Source organism: Hippocampus guttulatus, chromosome 11, assembly GCF_054856545.1.
Source record: "Hippocampus guttulatus isolate MCC_2025c chromosome 11, RoL_Hgut_1.0, whole genome shotgun sequence".
Taxonomy (NCBI): domain Eukaryota; kingdom Metazoa; phylum Chordata; class Actinopteri; order Syngnathiformes; family Syngnathidae; genus Hippocampus; species Hippocampus guttulatus.
This window is the reverse complement of record NC_141271.1, coordinates 15,813,916-15,828,581: the sequence shown is the minus strand read 5'-3', so window position 1 is coordinate 15,828,581 and position 14,666 is coordinate 15,813,916. Positions and strand designations below refer to the sequence as shown.

At 42.8% G+C, this 14,666-nt stretch overlaps 1 protein-coding gene across 1 annotated transcript in view; it reads right to left on the bottom strand.

The window, feature by feature from the left end:
• Nucleotides 1-785: 785 nt before the first annotated feature.
• The window catches only part of abca12 (ATP-binding cassette, sub-family A (ABC1), member 12), a 49,660-nt gene continuing 35,779 nt past the window's right edge, over nt 786-14,666 (bottom strand). The window contains exons 53-71 of the mRNA XM_086122987.1: nt 14,385-14,474; nt 13,155-13,251; nt 12,900-13,027; nt 12,327-12,414; nt 12,091-12,199; nt 11,397-11,451; nt 9,842-10,019; nt 9,610-9,725; nt 7,784-7,946; nt 7,377-7,636; nt 7,001-7,205; nt 6,588-6,697; nt 5,597-5,747; nt 4,426-4,560; nt 3,278-3,381; nt 3,006-3,098; nt 2,816-2,921; nt 1,881-2,018; nt 786-1,444 (exon numbers count right to left, since the gene is read on the bottom strand). Coding sequence (XP_085979113.1) covers nt 1,340-1,444; nt 1,881-2,018; nt 2,816-2,921; nt 3,006-3,098; nt 3,278-3,381; nt 4,426-4,560; nt 5,597-5,747; nt 6,588-6,697; nt 7,001-7,205; nt 7,377-7,636; nt 7,784-7,946; nt 9,610-9,725; nt 9,842-10,019; nt 11,397-11,451; nt 12,091-12,199; nt 12,327-12,414; nt 12,900-13,027; nt 13,155-13,251; nt 14,385-14,474 — 2,431 coding nt within the window. The 3' untranslated portion in view covers nt 786-1,339. The remainder of the gene's footprint in view (nt 1,445-1,880; nt 2,019-2,815; nt 2,922-3,005; nt 3,099-3,277; nt 3,382-4,425; nt 4,561-5,596; nt 5,748-6,587; nt 6,698-7,000; nt 7,206-7,376; nt 7,637-7,783; nt 7,947-9,609; nt 9,726-9,841; nt 10,020-11,396; nt 11,452-12,090; nt 12,200-12,326; nt 12,415-12,899; nt 13,028-13,154; nt 13,252-14,384; nt 14,475-14,666) is intronic.

Here is a 14,666-nt window from a genome sequence, read left to right as displayed (position 1 = left end):
TGGTCAAACCGATGACGTACTATCCGGTGCACGCCCAAAAGTTTTCCCCCTCATATTCGCGGTTCTATACAGTATTGTTGAAAAACTCACCTGTCTTCCTGAAACACCAGGAGATGCCACATCTCTCCAAATAATGTCGTTGAACTTTTAAAGTTAAGAAGTGTAAAAACGAATAATCTGGAAGCATTTTTTAATTGTTTCATGTAAGATGATTTGTATTTGCGATTTAAACTGCGGTATTACTAAAATGAATTCTAAAAAAAGAAATGTAGTTCGTCACAATTTTTTACTATGTAGTACCTATTCCCCACAAATAGAGGCAATTTACTCTAAACTAAACCGAAAACAAAAGTCAAAAATAGGAGAAAGATATGAAATTCCTCCATTGTGAGACAAATAGAGGCTTTCTTATCTTATCTTATCTTATCTTATAAATATGTTGCCCAAAAATACTGCTATGCTCAATATTAAGGTACAATGTTTTTTTTTATTAATTCTCAAATTTGTGGAAGTATTTTGTCGTATGGTATGCAACTGAAAAAGGTTAAATTGTGCCACCTGTGGAACAAGAGCACAAAGACAAATCAAACCAACCTACATCTACCACAACAGTGTTATTTATTAAGCTTTCTCAGTCTTATGGTGTGGCAAAGTATCTCATATGTAAAAAAATCCAGCATCATCCATCCTTCAAGCCAGTGTCATCAGCTGTAGAAATACTGCAGGTTTACCGTCAGCCAAATTTAAATGAAAATGATTGTGTACACTGGCAGCATTCCAAGTAATTGCATTTAAAAGTGTTTTATTGAATCATGAAAAAAAGATAGCTGAATACATTCAAGACCATTATAAAATGGTCCACAACTGGGGGAAATATATTTTTTGAACAGTCATTCTTGAAGTGAGACATACATTAAGATGAAGATGTGCACATTAATAATATTTTTTACGAGTCTTTTTTGTGATTATGGCTAGCCTATGCAGTACATTTCTATTGAGTGGCAATAAAATCAAATAAAAACAATTAAAAGCTATGTCAGGAGAAGTATTTTTCATACATATCAGAATTACTAGATTAGGTCATTTTTCAAGTAGGATAAATATAATCTCAAGTCAATAGGCAACAATAAATAATCATCTGTGCAGGTACATAAATGTGCAGCAGAGAACTGCAGCAATAGAATTTGGCCGACCTCGAAAGATTAGTGGCTCTGGATTGAATCTTACGCGTTTTAAACATGAATGTTCGTTATGACAAATTTTTAAAGCATTCTATTTAAGACAAAATGCAGTACAATGAGATTCTCATTTCACTGCAGAAAAATAAGAGCAGTCGGCACTATGTCTCGACTCCTTTGATGTGGCTCAGGTCATCATTTTCTCTGTTGCTGGGAGCTGAGATGGAGTTCATGTGACTATTTCCCATGGCAAAGTTGACAAAGACCTGCGGAGGTTGAACGATAATATTATTAGGATTGTAATATTCTTGGGCCTATTTTTTATACTATTTTAGTATTCCCTAAAATACAGCACATTTTCTGCTTGGTTTCCCCCCCCCCCCCCCCCGTGTTTCTTCTCCTTTTGGTATCTTCCAATCCCAGCAGAATGTAGAAAATCAACACCGGGTACATGATTTTCTCTCCCCTACTCATATTCCATTTATTTTCCCTCAGGCATGCCCCTCCAACCTGCCAGCTTCCCTCTTGCCTTAATTTTACATTCCTTACTCTGTCTTTCACTCCCACTCAAGCTTTCTTGACTGTCCCAGTTTACCCTCCTACCGCTTTTCAGTCACTCTGTAGCATCGACTGGATCCACATCCACAAAAAAAAAAACCGAGATGGTTCTGTTCACTCTGCCAGCTGTTGTCTCAGTGTTACCTCATCCAAGGTGGTCTGGCTCACAGAGAAGTGCTTGATCTTCAGCGACGTCTTGTTGGTCTCCAGCTGTTGGAAGATGTCGGCCAGGCCTCCTGTTGCCACGGGAACATGATACTCCGCCATGGAGGAGTGTTGGTCCTGATGAGAAATGAGAAAACCAGACCCCCATTATTTCAACATCCTCCGATCGTAAATGCTCTTTGTGAGAGAAAACGTCGCAAATACTAAGGTGACCTAGCATTTAACCCCGTCATGCAACCTGTAACCTGATAACTTGATCAGATGTCCACTGTCGTAACCGCTGTCCCTGAAAGGGTTGATGGTTTTCATGACTAGTTTGCTTTTTTTGAGTGGAGCTTTTGAGAGAAAAGATTCTATTTCAGAAACGTGCATTTTCTATGATGGAGGTCTTTTCGCTCACTGATTCTCAGTCAAAATGCGCAGCTGCTGTTACTTTTTCAGGCTTTTGATTGGCTAAATAGCGGCTGACAGCTGGTGAATGTGTTGTCATGTCCTTCAAGATTTTTTTTAAACACCACATTGACGTGATTTCTTTTTTTGGTGGGGGGGGGGGGTTACTGTGCAGGTAGTAAATGAAATAATTCCTTCAATCATTTTTAAAAATAATGTAGGTGTGGACTTAGCCTTATCTATGTGTCTTGAGATAATACGGTAACATTATTGCGCGTGCGTTCTTACGGTAATCTTGCTTTTGCCATTACTCTATTTCGGAACCAGAAATTGGAGACAAGTACAGGCGATTTTTCTCCTGTCCCAAATGAGCTGCACATGTTATGATTTGACAGATACTCAATCCCGCTATTTTGCACGGACAAGTAGTGCGGCGGAGCAACATTAGGCGCAAAAAAGGTTTTCAGAAGAGATGAAAAAGGGAGAAGATGGATAAAATATCGCAACAGCGCTCTAAACCATACCTTCAAGTAAGTGCTGGGAAATTGTTTCTGCATGAAAACAGTGATTTCCTTGACATCACTGGCGGACTGCGCCAAGTACATTTTCACCGTGAAGCCACTGCCGAACCTGCGCGTCAGGACATGAGATGGGCCAAGTGTTGTAGGCAAAAATGACTATTTGAGAATGTAACGCCGACGAGAGGCCACAAACCTGTTCTTAATGTGCTGCAAGGAGCCCAGACAGCGGAATTGACCTTTCACCATAATGGCGAGGCGGCCGCACAATGCCTCACACTCCTCCATGCTGAGAAACGGACACAAATTGAGAAGTTCAAAAGCCGGGTTTGGATAATATAAAGGACTGAATCCCTTTGTTGAAAAAAGAAAAAAAATCTGTTGAATATTTCACACTTTCTGCAACAACCAGCACTGGATGGAATATGCAGCACTGTCACACATGAAGAAATCAGGCCATTCTCTTACCTGTGAGAAGTGAGGATCACCGCAGACTTTCCTTTCACCTCTTCCGAGATGATTTTCCACAGGTGTCGTTTGGTGCGAGGGTCCATGCCAGAGCTCGGCTCATCCTGACGTGTGAGAGGAGGACAAGAGTTTTCAGGTCATGGTTCAAACCCCCAAAAAAGAAGATAAGAGGAGAAAGAACGGGGCCAAGGACCAATCAGTACTATTTACCCTTTCAATCAATACGTTTGCGTTTAAACTGCAAGAACTGTTTTTAAACCGGTACTGAAGCAAATCTTTGTTTGTTTGTTTTTTCTCAACACATTTCAAAAGATCCAGTGGTAGCGCGTGGACTTCACAGTGCAGAAGTACCGGGTTCAATTCCAGCTCTGGCCTTCCTGTGTGGAGTTTACATGTTCTCCCCGGGCCTGCGTGGGTTTTCTGCGGGTACTCCGGTTTCTTCCCACATTCCAAAAACATGCATGGCAGGCTGATTGAACACTCTAAATTGTCCCGAGGTGTGAGTGTGAGCGCGGATGGTTGTTCGTCTCTGTGTGCCCTGCGATTGGCTGGCAACCGGTTCAGGGTGTCCCCCGCCTACTGCCCGAAGACGGCTGGGATAGGCTCCAGCACCCCCCGCGATCCTTGTGAGGATAAAGCGGATTGGAAATTGGATTGGGTGGACATTTCAAATAAATCATTGTTAAAGTAGTTTTTGTTTGGCTATCATTAAGAGCAGTGTTCCTGTCCAAACGTATGCATCATCTTACAGTGGTTTACAATATTATTATATTCAGGATAAAACCGGGCTTGTTTTTTGACGAAAACCTAGGCCCACTATGCTACTGTTTCAATTGGTCATAAAGTCCTTTGTGAGAAGGTATTTGGTGTTCCAAGTTTGAGAACCACTGCTCTGAGTAATTATGTATGAATGCTTAGAGATGGCCGACAAAGATATCGCAGCCGACGATAGCGATCAGCTATCGTACAAATATGCTTTCAAGGGCATGTGGGCAGTATAGGTGAAGACCTAAAACCAGATAGATCAATGTCGTTGATATCATATTTTACCGATTTATAAATCGGAAAAGTACACCACATTTGATTAAATCTTTCAAATGCCATTTTCCAGGTACAGAGCGAGGCGGCCAAGTGCGGCTCGAGCTCACCAGGAGCAGAATCTGTGGATGTCCAATGAGGGCGATAGCGGTCGAAAGCTTCCTGCGTGTGCCACAACTGTAGCCATCAGTGGTTAGGTTTCGATGGTAGATCAGCTCCAGCTTTTTGAGAAGGTATTTCACCACCTGCAAGACCACACGCAGGTATCGCAAAGTTATCAAGAGGGCAGCGTTTTCAAGCCTCAAAATGATGCATTAAAGTTTTGTTGAACGCGGAGGAGTCTCATCAGAATCCACTTCACATCAAAACGTTATGTTGTCTTTGTTGACGGTGCCATTTCTCAAATTTTATGTGCCCATAATTGTGATACAGATATTATAGTTGTGATTTTGAGGTTAGGGCTTGCTGTTGGGTTTTTTTTTTTTTTTGGACATAGATGCACATTTTTACGTATTTTGTTTGCTATTATTTTATATTCGTCCCCCTCCAAACTGACATCATGCAGCGCATTACGCCGGACAAAAACCAATGCGAAATGACTCCATTAAGGCATCGGCCATTATCCACAACACAGAATGGGAGACTGTCAGCGGGAGACAACATGAGAAGAACTCTTAGCTCGAGCCTCATCTTCATCTTTGTTCATTAGGCCATCATCATTTGGCCCAAGTACCATAATAACATCATTGCGGCCATACGGGGCGAGACGGAGCCATTGGCCATGCTGTCTCCGAAAGTGTGTCCTTCATAAACACACGCACACAACAAAATATAAAGTCTACACACCCCTGTTAAAATTTTTGATTTTTGCGGAATTTAAAAACAAAGGGGATAATAATAATTGCTGTTACGCAAATAATCAAGTTTGCGTACCAGCTCTGTGGATTTCTGAGAAGCACGCTCAGTAATGAACAAAGAAAAAGCTGAGGAAAGAAAAAAAAACAGCACCATTGTGACATCTCAAATGAGATCTTGTCATCTTCAAAGTCATACTTCAAATATTTTCCACCGACGAATGAGCGTGACTGCGAAGTTAAAAGTCCGCACGCTCACAACAGAAGCATTTCCAGCTGCCCGAGAAGTAGCAGACATCACTCGATATTGTCACACCTGCTCATTATTTTGGCATGGATGCATCGAACTGCATCCAACCTCATTTCAGAATGATTCTCGTTTCCCTTGGAAAGGTAATGAAAAACAGCCCGGCCTTTTAACTCTTACCCCGTCTATCTCTCTGTTTGAAAAGCCTTGAATACGAGCGTAAAAATACAAGTGCTCTTCTCCAGTGAGCAGATTATCCAGCGCATCCACTTGGGGACAGTAGCCGATATTAATTCCCATGTGCCGGCACTCCATAATGTCAACCAGACGCCTGGGGAAACACACACACACACACACAAAACACACACAAAAAAAAACAGAGACGCATTTGAGAAGCCGTTCAGAATATTCAACAGTGGAGGTTGTTCCAAGTCGACCCATGAGTTTGGACTCAAAAGCCTCATCTAGCTTCGACATCTGATGGTGCTTTCGTGTACGAATGAATGACTTATGCGACATTACAATTTGTGCTTCATAAATTCAGCGTATTTAGAATCCATCCAAGAGTCACGCCAAGATCAAGGACTAAAATGCTTTTATTATGAAACGAAACACATTTTTCATGGGCGCGCAATAGAGTCAGAGAACGTCTGTCCCTCAAGGTAAAATCTACACTGCGTCGCCCTCAAGGGCCAACGATGAAACTCCAAGGTAACTCGTTGTACGTTTTCCTGAGACAAATATTCCCGAGATGAAAATGTCAGGTGTCGAGACTCCAAAAGTGTTCTCTCTCGGTGCGATGGAGCAAACACGACGTGTGCAGTGGAGCGTGAGCCATCCCCATTACCTAAAGTGTCTTGTCAGTTTCTTTACAAACATGCATGCGACCCAAGTCTTGATCGAGCAACAATCACAAGGTGGTAGCTGTTACATGCAGATATTGATCCGAAAAATACGTTATTAGTAGACTAAACGGATGTAAGCGTGACATTACCGCGCACGGATAATTCAAGTGACCTACGGGAGCCGACTTTCAACAATAAGGCGCAACATCTTCATCCTCGGAGATGATGTGAGTCAGCACGTTGGCAGAGAGCGCCGTATGCTTCCATCTCACTTGCTCCGCCGTGCTTTTAAAAAAACTCCCAAAAATAATGCATGAGCATCTTACCCATCCCAGTCCCTGATCTGTGCGGTGCCATCGGTGGGGCTAACGTCTCCCGTGAGCATCTTGAAAGTGGTTGTTTTTCCCGCTCCGTTCACTCCCAGCAGACCGAAGCACTTTGGAAAAAGACGAAGCGTTGATTCAACCCGATTGGCCGAATGTTCGATAAGCAACCACTTTAGGAACAGCCCGATTTAAACAAGGCGGTGCGAGTAAATCATATGATGCTTGTGAAATCAATTAACTGGGAATTTGTTATGTCAGTGAAGCGTCGACCTCCCTCAAGATTTGGATGGTCATCTTCCAAAATACTTACCCTTGAGTTTACTTCCAAGTGCTTATCCACAGAGGAACTTGGGAGATAATAGTTCCAGCCCCCCCACCCCAACCAATGTAGGACGTCTTGCTGGCAGGCTTACCTCTCCTGCAGGAATTCCCACAGACAGCCTCTTGACTGCATAAATCTTCCTGTTGAGGTGCTGATAGATTTTCGTGAGCTGGTTGACTTGTAGGATGTCCGCACCCGCTGCTCCGCTGGACACCCGCGAGCGCTCGGCTGCAACATCCTCATCCTCATCATCGTCGAGCATCAGGGGCGCCTTTTTTCTGCCCAAAATTAAGTGCCTGCAGAGGGGAAATGTTGGCAAGACAATGATCGGACCTGGAATATACGGCAGTTATCGGATTTAGAAAATAGTTGGAAAACGTTCAAAGAGGATAGGAAATGTGAAGGTCAAAAATTCTTTGAGACGAAATGAAAACATTCATTAAAGTCAGTTTTCTGTTTCCTCTCACCTGACGTCACGAATGAGGGACGTGTTGAGCAAAAGGCGCAGCGCAAAGAAGACTACACCTTGGATGATGGAACAGATGTACATCCAGCCGAGAACTTCGGTGGAGAACGGGTCCTTGTAGGCATCGATGCCATAGCCGCTAAGGAGCTGGACCTCCACGTTCATTCTGGCCAGCTTCATCAGTCCATTTCCAAAGTTGAATTGAGGGAAGATGAGGAAGAGGTCGCTCAAAATTTTGAAGATATTCTGGATGTTCTCTTTCTGAGCGAGACAACAAGAAGCAATGAGGACGGAAGTCGCCATTGCTATTGCAGTACCGGATTCACTTGACTGCATGCAGGCCATTGCAAATTCCAGGTGTTTTTTTGTATCATTAAAATTAACAATAATTCCAGAAATGATGCTGACCTCGACTTTGTTTGTAACACTTTCCGCCAGAAAGAAGAGAATTGAGGTGGAAATGATGGTGTTGATGCTGATGAAAAGGTTGATGCACACATAGATGATGAAGGCCATCTCCGGATCCTTGAAGACGCCTGACAAGAGATACATCCAGGGGAAGGTGGCAAACCTGAGGAGTTGACAGCAGAAAGGTGACTTCGTTTAAGAAAAAAATTGCGACACCGAGCATCAATCGTCTACGGGTTGAAATGAAATTCGGTTAAAAGGGCATTTTAGAAACTGCGCTGAGGCGAGGAAGGAAAAACTGTTTGCTTGACAAACACACGGGTACTAAAAACACAGACGAGGTGGAGTGAAATCACAAGATGAGGATGGTAAACACAGAGTCACAAAAAGAAAGGAAGATGGATTACTTCTTCGTTTATTCCCCCTCCCCCTCTGCCTCCCCAACCTTATTTTATTCCGCCCCACTCTTCCCTCTCACATGCTTGTTTAGGCGACTGGGTCAAAACAACAAGGGGGAAGAAAGAGAAAATAGATTCAAAGAAGGAAAAGTAGCACAGGAAAACAAATAGAGCTCAACAGAGACGTTGCATCTGGGAACCAAGCCCAAAATAAAAAAATTTTAAAAAGGTGCTTGGTAGACAGAGGACAGGTGCCAAAGCATCGCGGAGAACATCAGCATGACGGCTGCAAACCAGACCAGGTGGGTGCCGGCAGCCAGATGGGGGGGAGCGTGATTATTCATTGCTTGGGAGGGAGACATCTGTCTGATAAATGAGTTGCACACTGCTGACTCGGCCTCCGAAGATCTCGCGCCCATTGGCAGCAGAGCAAAGCATGGGAGGGCGGAACAGTAAATAGTGGGATTAAAATGATGTAAATATTGCCAAGGACAGACGTGACTTTCGATTTGTATGCAACAGAGAGAAGCAGTTATTGGCGTGAAAATGTGTTTACAACCAAAGTGGATAAAGGTCGACCTTCAATCTAAATGGTGCTGCCGCATCAGTTTTCAAATCTCGGCGACAACACCCAGGCTCATATTTATTATTACCCGTCCTTGTATTCTGTATTCTTTTTGCGAAAGAAGGATTCACGTTTTAGATCTTATTTTTTTTCCCATCTGAAAATGCTGATAAGTAGTAGGCACAGAGTATAACGGCTCTCTATTTTAGCTTGCATAAAAAAAAAAAAATAAATAAAAAAAAACCCACACACACTAACGTGCAATAAAAGCCAATAAATTATAAAGTAGCATTAGATTTGACCTGTGACTGACTGGCTTGCATTCGATGTGGTATCGGAATCTTGAATTCAGCTAGTATGCTTTAACCCTTTCAGGGACAGCGGTTGCTACAGTGGACAGCTCATCATGTCATCAGGGTACAGGGTGCATGAAAGGGTTAAATCAGGGGTGTCAAACAAATATTTGTCCGGAGTCACATTAATGTTATTGTTTCGTTCGGAGGACCATTATGACAAATAAAATGTATACACAACAAAACTAGTTTTGAATTCAGGCATCGGCAACAACTGTTCAAATATGACATTTATTTTAAAGGGGGATTGGGAACAAAAAAAATGCTTTTTAAGATTTTTAAAAGTGGAGACAATTTGCAATTTTGGTATGCTAGCGAGAAACATGAAGTCAATTCGCAAATGGTAATTTCGCGGGCCTCATTAAAGGATGCGGCGGACCAGATCTGGCCCCCGGGCCTTAAGTTTGAAATATTGGGGTTTAAATCAGTGAGTTCTTGCATCACAAATGAAGAGGAGGAAACTTCCAATACGCTGAACATACATGCTGGTGATGGAGAGGCGCGACTCACCCAAAGAGCACCAGAAGGAGTGAGACGGCAGCTAAATTTTGCTGCTCCGTGAATGACGGAACCTGGAAGGCCGCAACCACACCGATGGTCAAAAGGACAGGAATCAGATACATAATCTGTGGGGAAAGACACGGGTCATCTTCTCTTGCTGACAAATTATTTGATGGTATCGGTTATTAAATGGATGAGGTGGTATTTTTCGTTATTTATCGACTGGGCAATTAGGCGTTACCATGTCGTAAAGGAAGTTAACGGCCCAGTAGAAGGGCTCGCTGATGCCCGCGATGTGCTGCAGCCTCTTGGAGCCGCTGTGATGCTCGCCGACGACGTAGACGGAGAAGCTGGCTGTCGTGATGGAGTAGCCTGTGACCACACACACGGCCACGAGGATCTGGAGGATGGACACGGTGCTGTGAAGACAAAATGGGATCATTCAAAAGTGATCTCGCGGAAACGATACAACAGCAGCATTTTGATGAATCGTTTGTGGGCATCGAATTACGAACTCCGCGTTGGGGGTTGCTGTTGCTCGTCTGTTATTTATGTTGCTGTGGCTGTACTGATATGAAAAAGTTTCAGCACCCTGTACTATTTTGGGCAAGTTTTTCTACAAGATTTCAGAATGTCTGTGGGAATGTTTATCCATTCAACCAGAAGAACACTTGTGTGTAGGATATGAGCGGTTAATCGGGCAGGCGTTATTAGCATTTTTAATATCTGCCAGAAAAAAATGGCAGATTTTTGCAAATTGTTTTGACACGTTAACATGTAAGAATTTACAAAAGATTATGACATCGCACCACCTCGCCCCCCAACAAATCGGCAAATAATCATTTGATTTTTCTCTCTCTATCCTTAAGCAATGTAAAAGAATCAAATGTTATGCATGTAACTCATATCTTTATTGTTGGAAGCGTGAATGGTTATGCAAAGTTATTTTATTAATTTTAGATGATTTTTTTTTTACCAACCAGGAAACATAGAATTGTCACAACACTTCCACTACGCCAATTTAAAATCCTGATAAATTAGCAAGTAATTAATTGATTTGAAATAGGTTTGGAGACTTTTTTTCAATTGACTGCACAATCCAACTCACAACACAATATCTCTTGAAAACATCCTATTTATGTATTTATTTATGGGGGGGGGGGGGGGGGCATGACATCACTATTTGTTCCTGTACAACCTCTCCAAGTTGGCCACGGCCAGAAAAATCACTCTAATCAGCTGCCCGCAGCTCAAAGAGGATAAAGCCAAAGCTGGCTGAGTGACCAAGTGCGAAGGAGGAGAAAAAAAAAAAACAGAAGGAACATAACATGTTGGCGGAAGCTATAAGAGAGCTCCAATTACCATACATGGCCAGCAGCGACTGATCAGGCTCATTATCAGCATGGTCAAGCTTTAACTCGAGTTTCGGAGTGCATCCCATGAGCTGCCACAATGTGAGAATCAAGATATCTGACTGAAAACAGCCGATTGTATCCTTAAAATGTCCAAGGCCAAATCAATACGTCAATATCGGCATGGATGGAGGAGGAAATGGCTGCTTGAGCTGGAACATCCTCCCAGGCTAGCAACGACAACAAAGGTCGCCATTTCATTTCTTGGTGTGGTCTACCGGAACACGTACATTTTAAACGTGGAACCAAACCAAACCAGTCCTCCGCATTATGTTCTGAACATTAATTTTAGGAAAGAAGTTTTTGCTAGTTCTCCGACTGATGTGTTAATTTGGAAAAGGTAAGAATGGGGGGGGGGGGGGGGGGGGGGGGAGCATGATTTACATGACGTCGTCTTCATCCGTCCGACCAAAGTAGGGCTGACTGGACACTGAAATAGCTGCAACAAAAAAAGAGGCAGAAAAGGAGCAGAATGTTAGCAACGTGTCTATTATCGCAATAATAAACACACAGCGCCAGAAAAAACAGAGCCTTATTGAGTTTGGATCAGTACGTTAAATATTCGGCCAGCCCCCTCCCTGTCTTTCTTCCTTGACTTTCGACCCAACATGAGACTCTTCCATTGCCTTCTGATGTCTACTCTATATGTGTTGGTATCATTAATTTTCTTTTGTTGTTGCATATTTATACGCTGCAGCCGTTGTGAACTGCGGCGTATAAATAAAGTCGTGTTGCATCGCATTGGTAGCTGTTTGACAACAAATTGCCCATCAGCGGTTGAGTAACTCTCTGCGGAATGGATCGGATCGGCTCTCGATTGCAGTGTTTTAGGTGAACAGGAGTGTGATGACACATCCGTGGGCAGGTTGTAACCTCGAGTGGGAAGTCTATTACATAAGGGTCAGAACTTACATGTCCAAAGCTAACAGATCATTACTCTCATTAATAATCTCCCGGGATCTCGCAGCTTCTGTACTGGGCAACATCATGAGCTAACATGGAATGTCTACATACGAGTAGTGTTGAATAGTATTCAAGCATCGAGTCAAATCAATTATTAATTCACAGTATACGGTACCATATTTCTTTGGATCCTTATCTGCTGGAAGTTTGGAGCGTAGGATGAGGTTGTTGAGGCTGTTTAAATATGCTGGCATGGTGTGGTAGCCCTCTGGGTTGAACCAAACCTACACTCGTCCACAAAAACACACCCGCGCGCACACGAGCACGTGAGGCCATCTTTGCATGTCACGTTTTCCTTTCCATCGATTTAATGACAATTAATCAGATATGCATCAGGGAAGCGACCAATACCTTTGATAAGGTGGCGTTATCAGACTTGGCTAGAAGATCCGTCTCCAGGTCGGGTGGGAACGGCATTCCAAATTCAAACCCGCCGTACCTGAGATACAAAACCATTTCGGGAATCAACATTTTTCAACATTTTCAACGGCTCCTTGCAAGCTATTTCAGACTCATTCACACAAAGAGCGACAAAAACTTGTTTATAGGGAAGAAATGTGCAAATAAATAGTCTGTTGATTTAACTACCGTACTTTCTGCATGATAAAGCGCTTCGGAGTATAAGGCGCACTTTCAATGAATGGCCTATTTTAAAGCTGCTTGCATATATCAGGCATAGAATAGAAGCTGCAATAGTGGCTGCGGTTGCCTTATGCATCCACTAGATGGAGCTACGCAAAAGGGAATACATTACAATACAGCTTCATTTATATAGAGCCTTCACAACTGCTGCAACTGGAACAAAGCGCTTCACAGAACATCGAATATAGATCCATAAAAAAGGATTATAAGGCGCACTTTCGGCTTTTGAGAAAATCGAATGCTTTTAGGTGCGCCTTATCATGCGGAAAATACGGTACTTACCTGTTTCTAATATAGCCATTGGCTGTGGTCAACAGGTAATTCTCGACATCGATTCCACTGAGGTTGTAGACGATCTGCGAAGACGGGATCCGCCGACTGGCTGGCTTGAATCTTTCCCCATGACAAATCTGCATGTTATTTTGGAATGAAACCAAAAATCACAAAATCACACCATAGCTGCGAATGTCGGCAAAGAAACAAACGTGAGGCCATGACATTTTCTCACTCATAGGTCCATTTCCAACTGTCGCTCACCTGCTCCTTAGTGGTACATGTGCAGTCACTCAACGATTTGGAACTGTTCCCTCCGGAATTCCAGCTGTTAGTTTGGCTTGTGCAAAACTTTGAAAGACTTAAAAAAAAAAAAAACATTCACTGAGTTGAAATGGTGGCTCGCTAACACGACGGGAGCTCAGTCGAAAGCCAGAATGTGACTTCACAAGGGTTGACATGATGGAGTCGACACACACAGCCAAAGTGATGGAAAGCAAACCACTCTTTGAGTTACGGTAATGCAGCTGCAAGCACTCAAGAGTTGACCGCTTTTATACACGCTATTGAGCAATATTCTGAAATCTCAATGTGAGCAGCTTGATATTTTAGCTCCTCGGCATCTCTGCATTTTTACACTTCACATTGGGGTTTCTTGAGTGGTGGGGCACCAGCTGGGGTCGTCACTGCAATGCTCAGATTTTATGGCAATCCACTGGGAAAGTTTTCATTTTAAAGTAAAGTTATGATATTCTGCTGCTTCAGAATCTTGCATTCGGTATTGTATGTCGTCACTCGGAAACCTTCGAAATCCAAATGCGGTCACGTCATATTTACAAATCCAGAGTATTGCTCAAGCCCCACGCAGGCATGTTATTTATTTTTTCAAATTATTGATCGATCAAAAATGTTGACAATGGCTTTCTCTCATTGACGATGCAATATGACTACATTTTTGTGCTCCAGAAAAAAAAAGACGTTTTGGATTCTGCCCAAGGTGCCAGCAATATGTTTGTTTCATGCAAGGGAATCCTGCAAGGTTTTCTTCTCTGCAGCAAAAGGACAAGGATGGATGCAGATTTGTGAAGGTCTGCAGCACGCTTTCTCTCTCTTGTCATTTGAAGGTAAAACATTCGATCTCCATTGCACCTTTGGATTTTTACGCTATTTCTCGGGGGGGCCGGGGAGCTTTAAAATGGCTCCGACGTGTACTTCATTGAGTCTCAACAGTGATTCAGTGACAGTAAGGGAAACATCTCGACAATAAACGGCCACTGTTTATGGAATACAAATGACGCTATTGAGCTGCAAGGCTCCGCTGTAGGCTTTCATTCACGTGCAAAACACAATGCCAGGCAACAGGAAAAATAAGAACAGACTCCGAGTTGTTGAAAATTGGAAAGAGGCAGACGAGTAAAATGAAACAAGGCAAGGGAAGAATGAGAATCAGATCAAGCAGAAATGACTGTTAAATACGTTGTTGGGTTTACATACGGCTTGCGGGACTGGTCGAGGCAGCTGTTATCCATTCCTGGGAATGACATCATCGTTTCCACCAGCTCGCTGGATTTATCATTCTGGTTGCTGTGAAAAGTCATGTCACAGGGAATAGAATGGATCAGGTTTGATCAATCGTGATAAAAATGAATTTATTTTTAGAAAACTCTCGTCAAAAACGGCCTCAACTATTTTGAAATTGTCAAAACAAATCAAATTGTCTTGTATCTCAATCTTCATCGTGGATACAGAAACCACAGAAGGAACTTGTACTTGGAA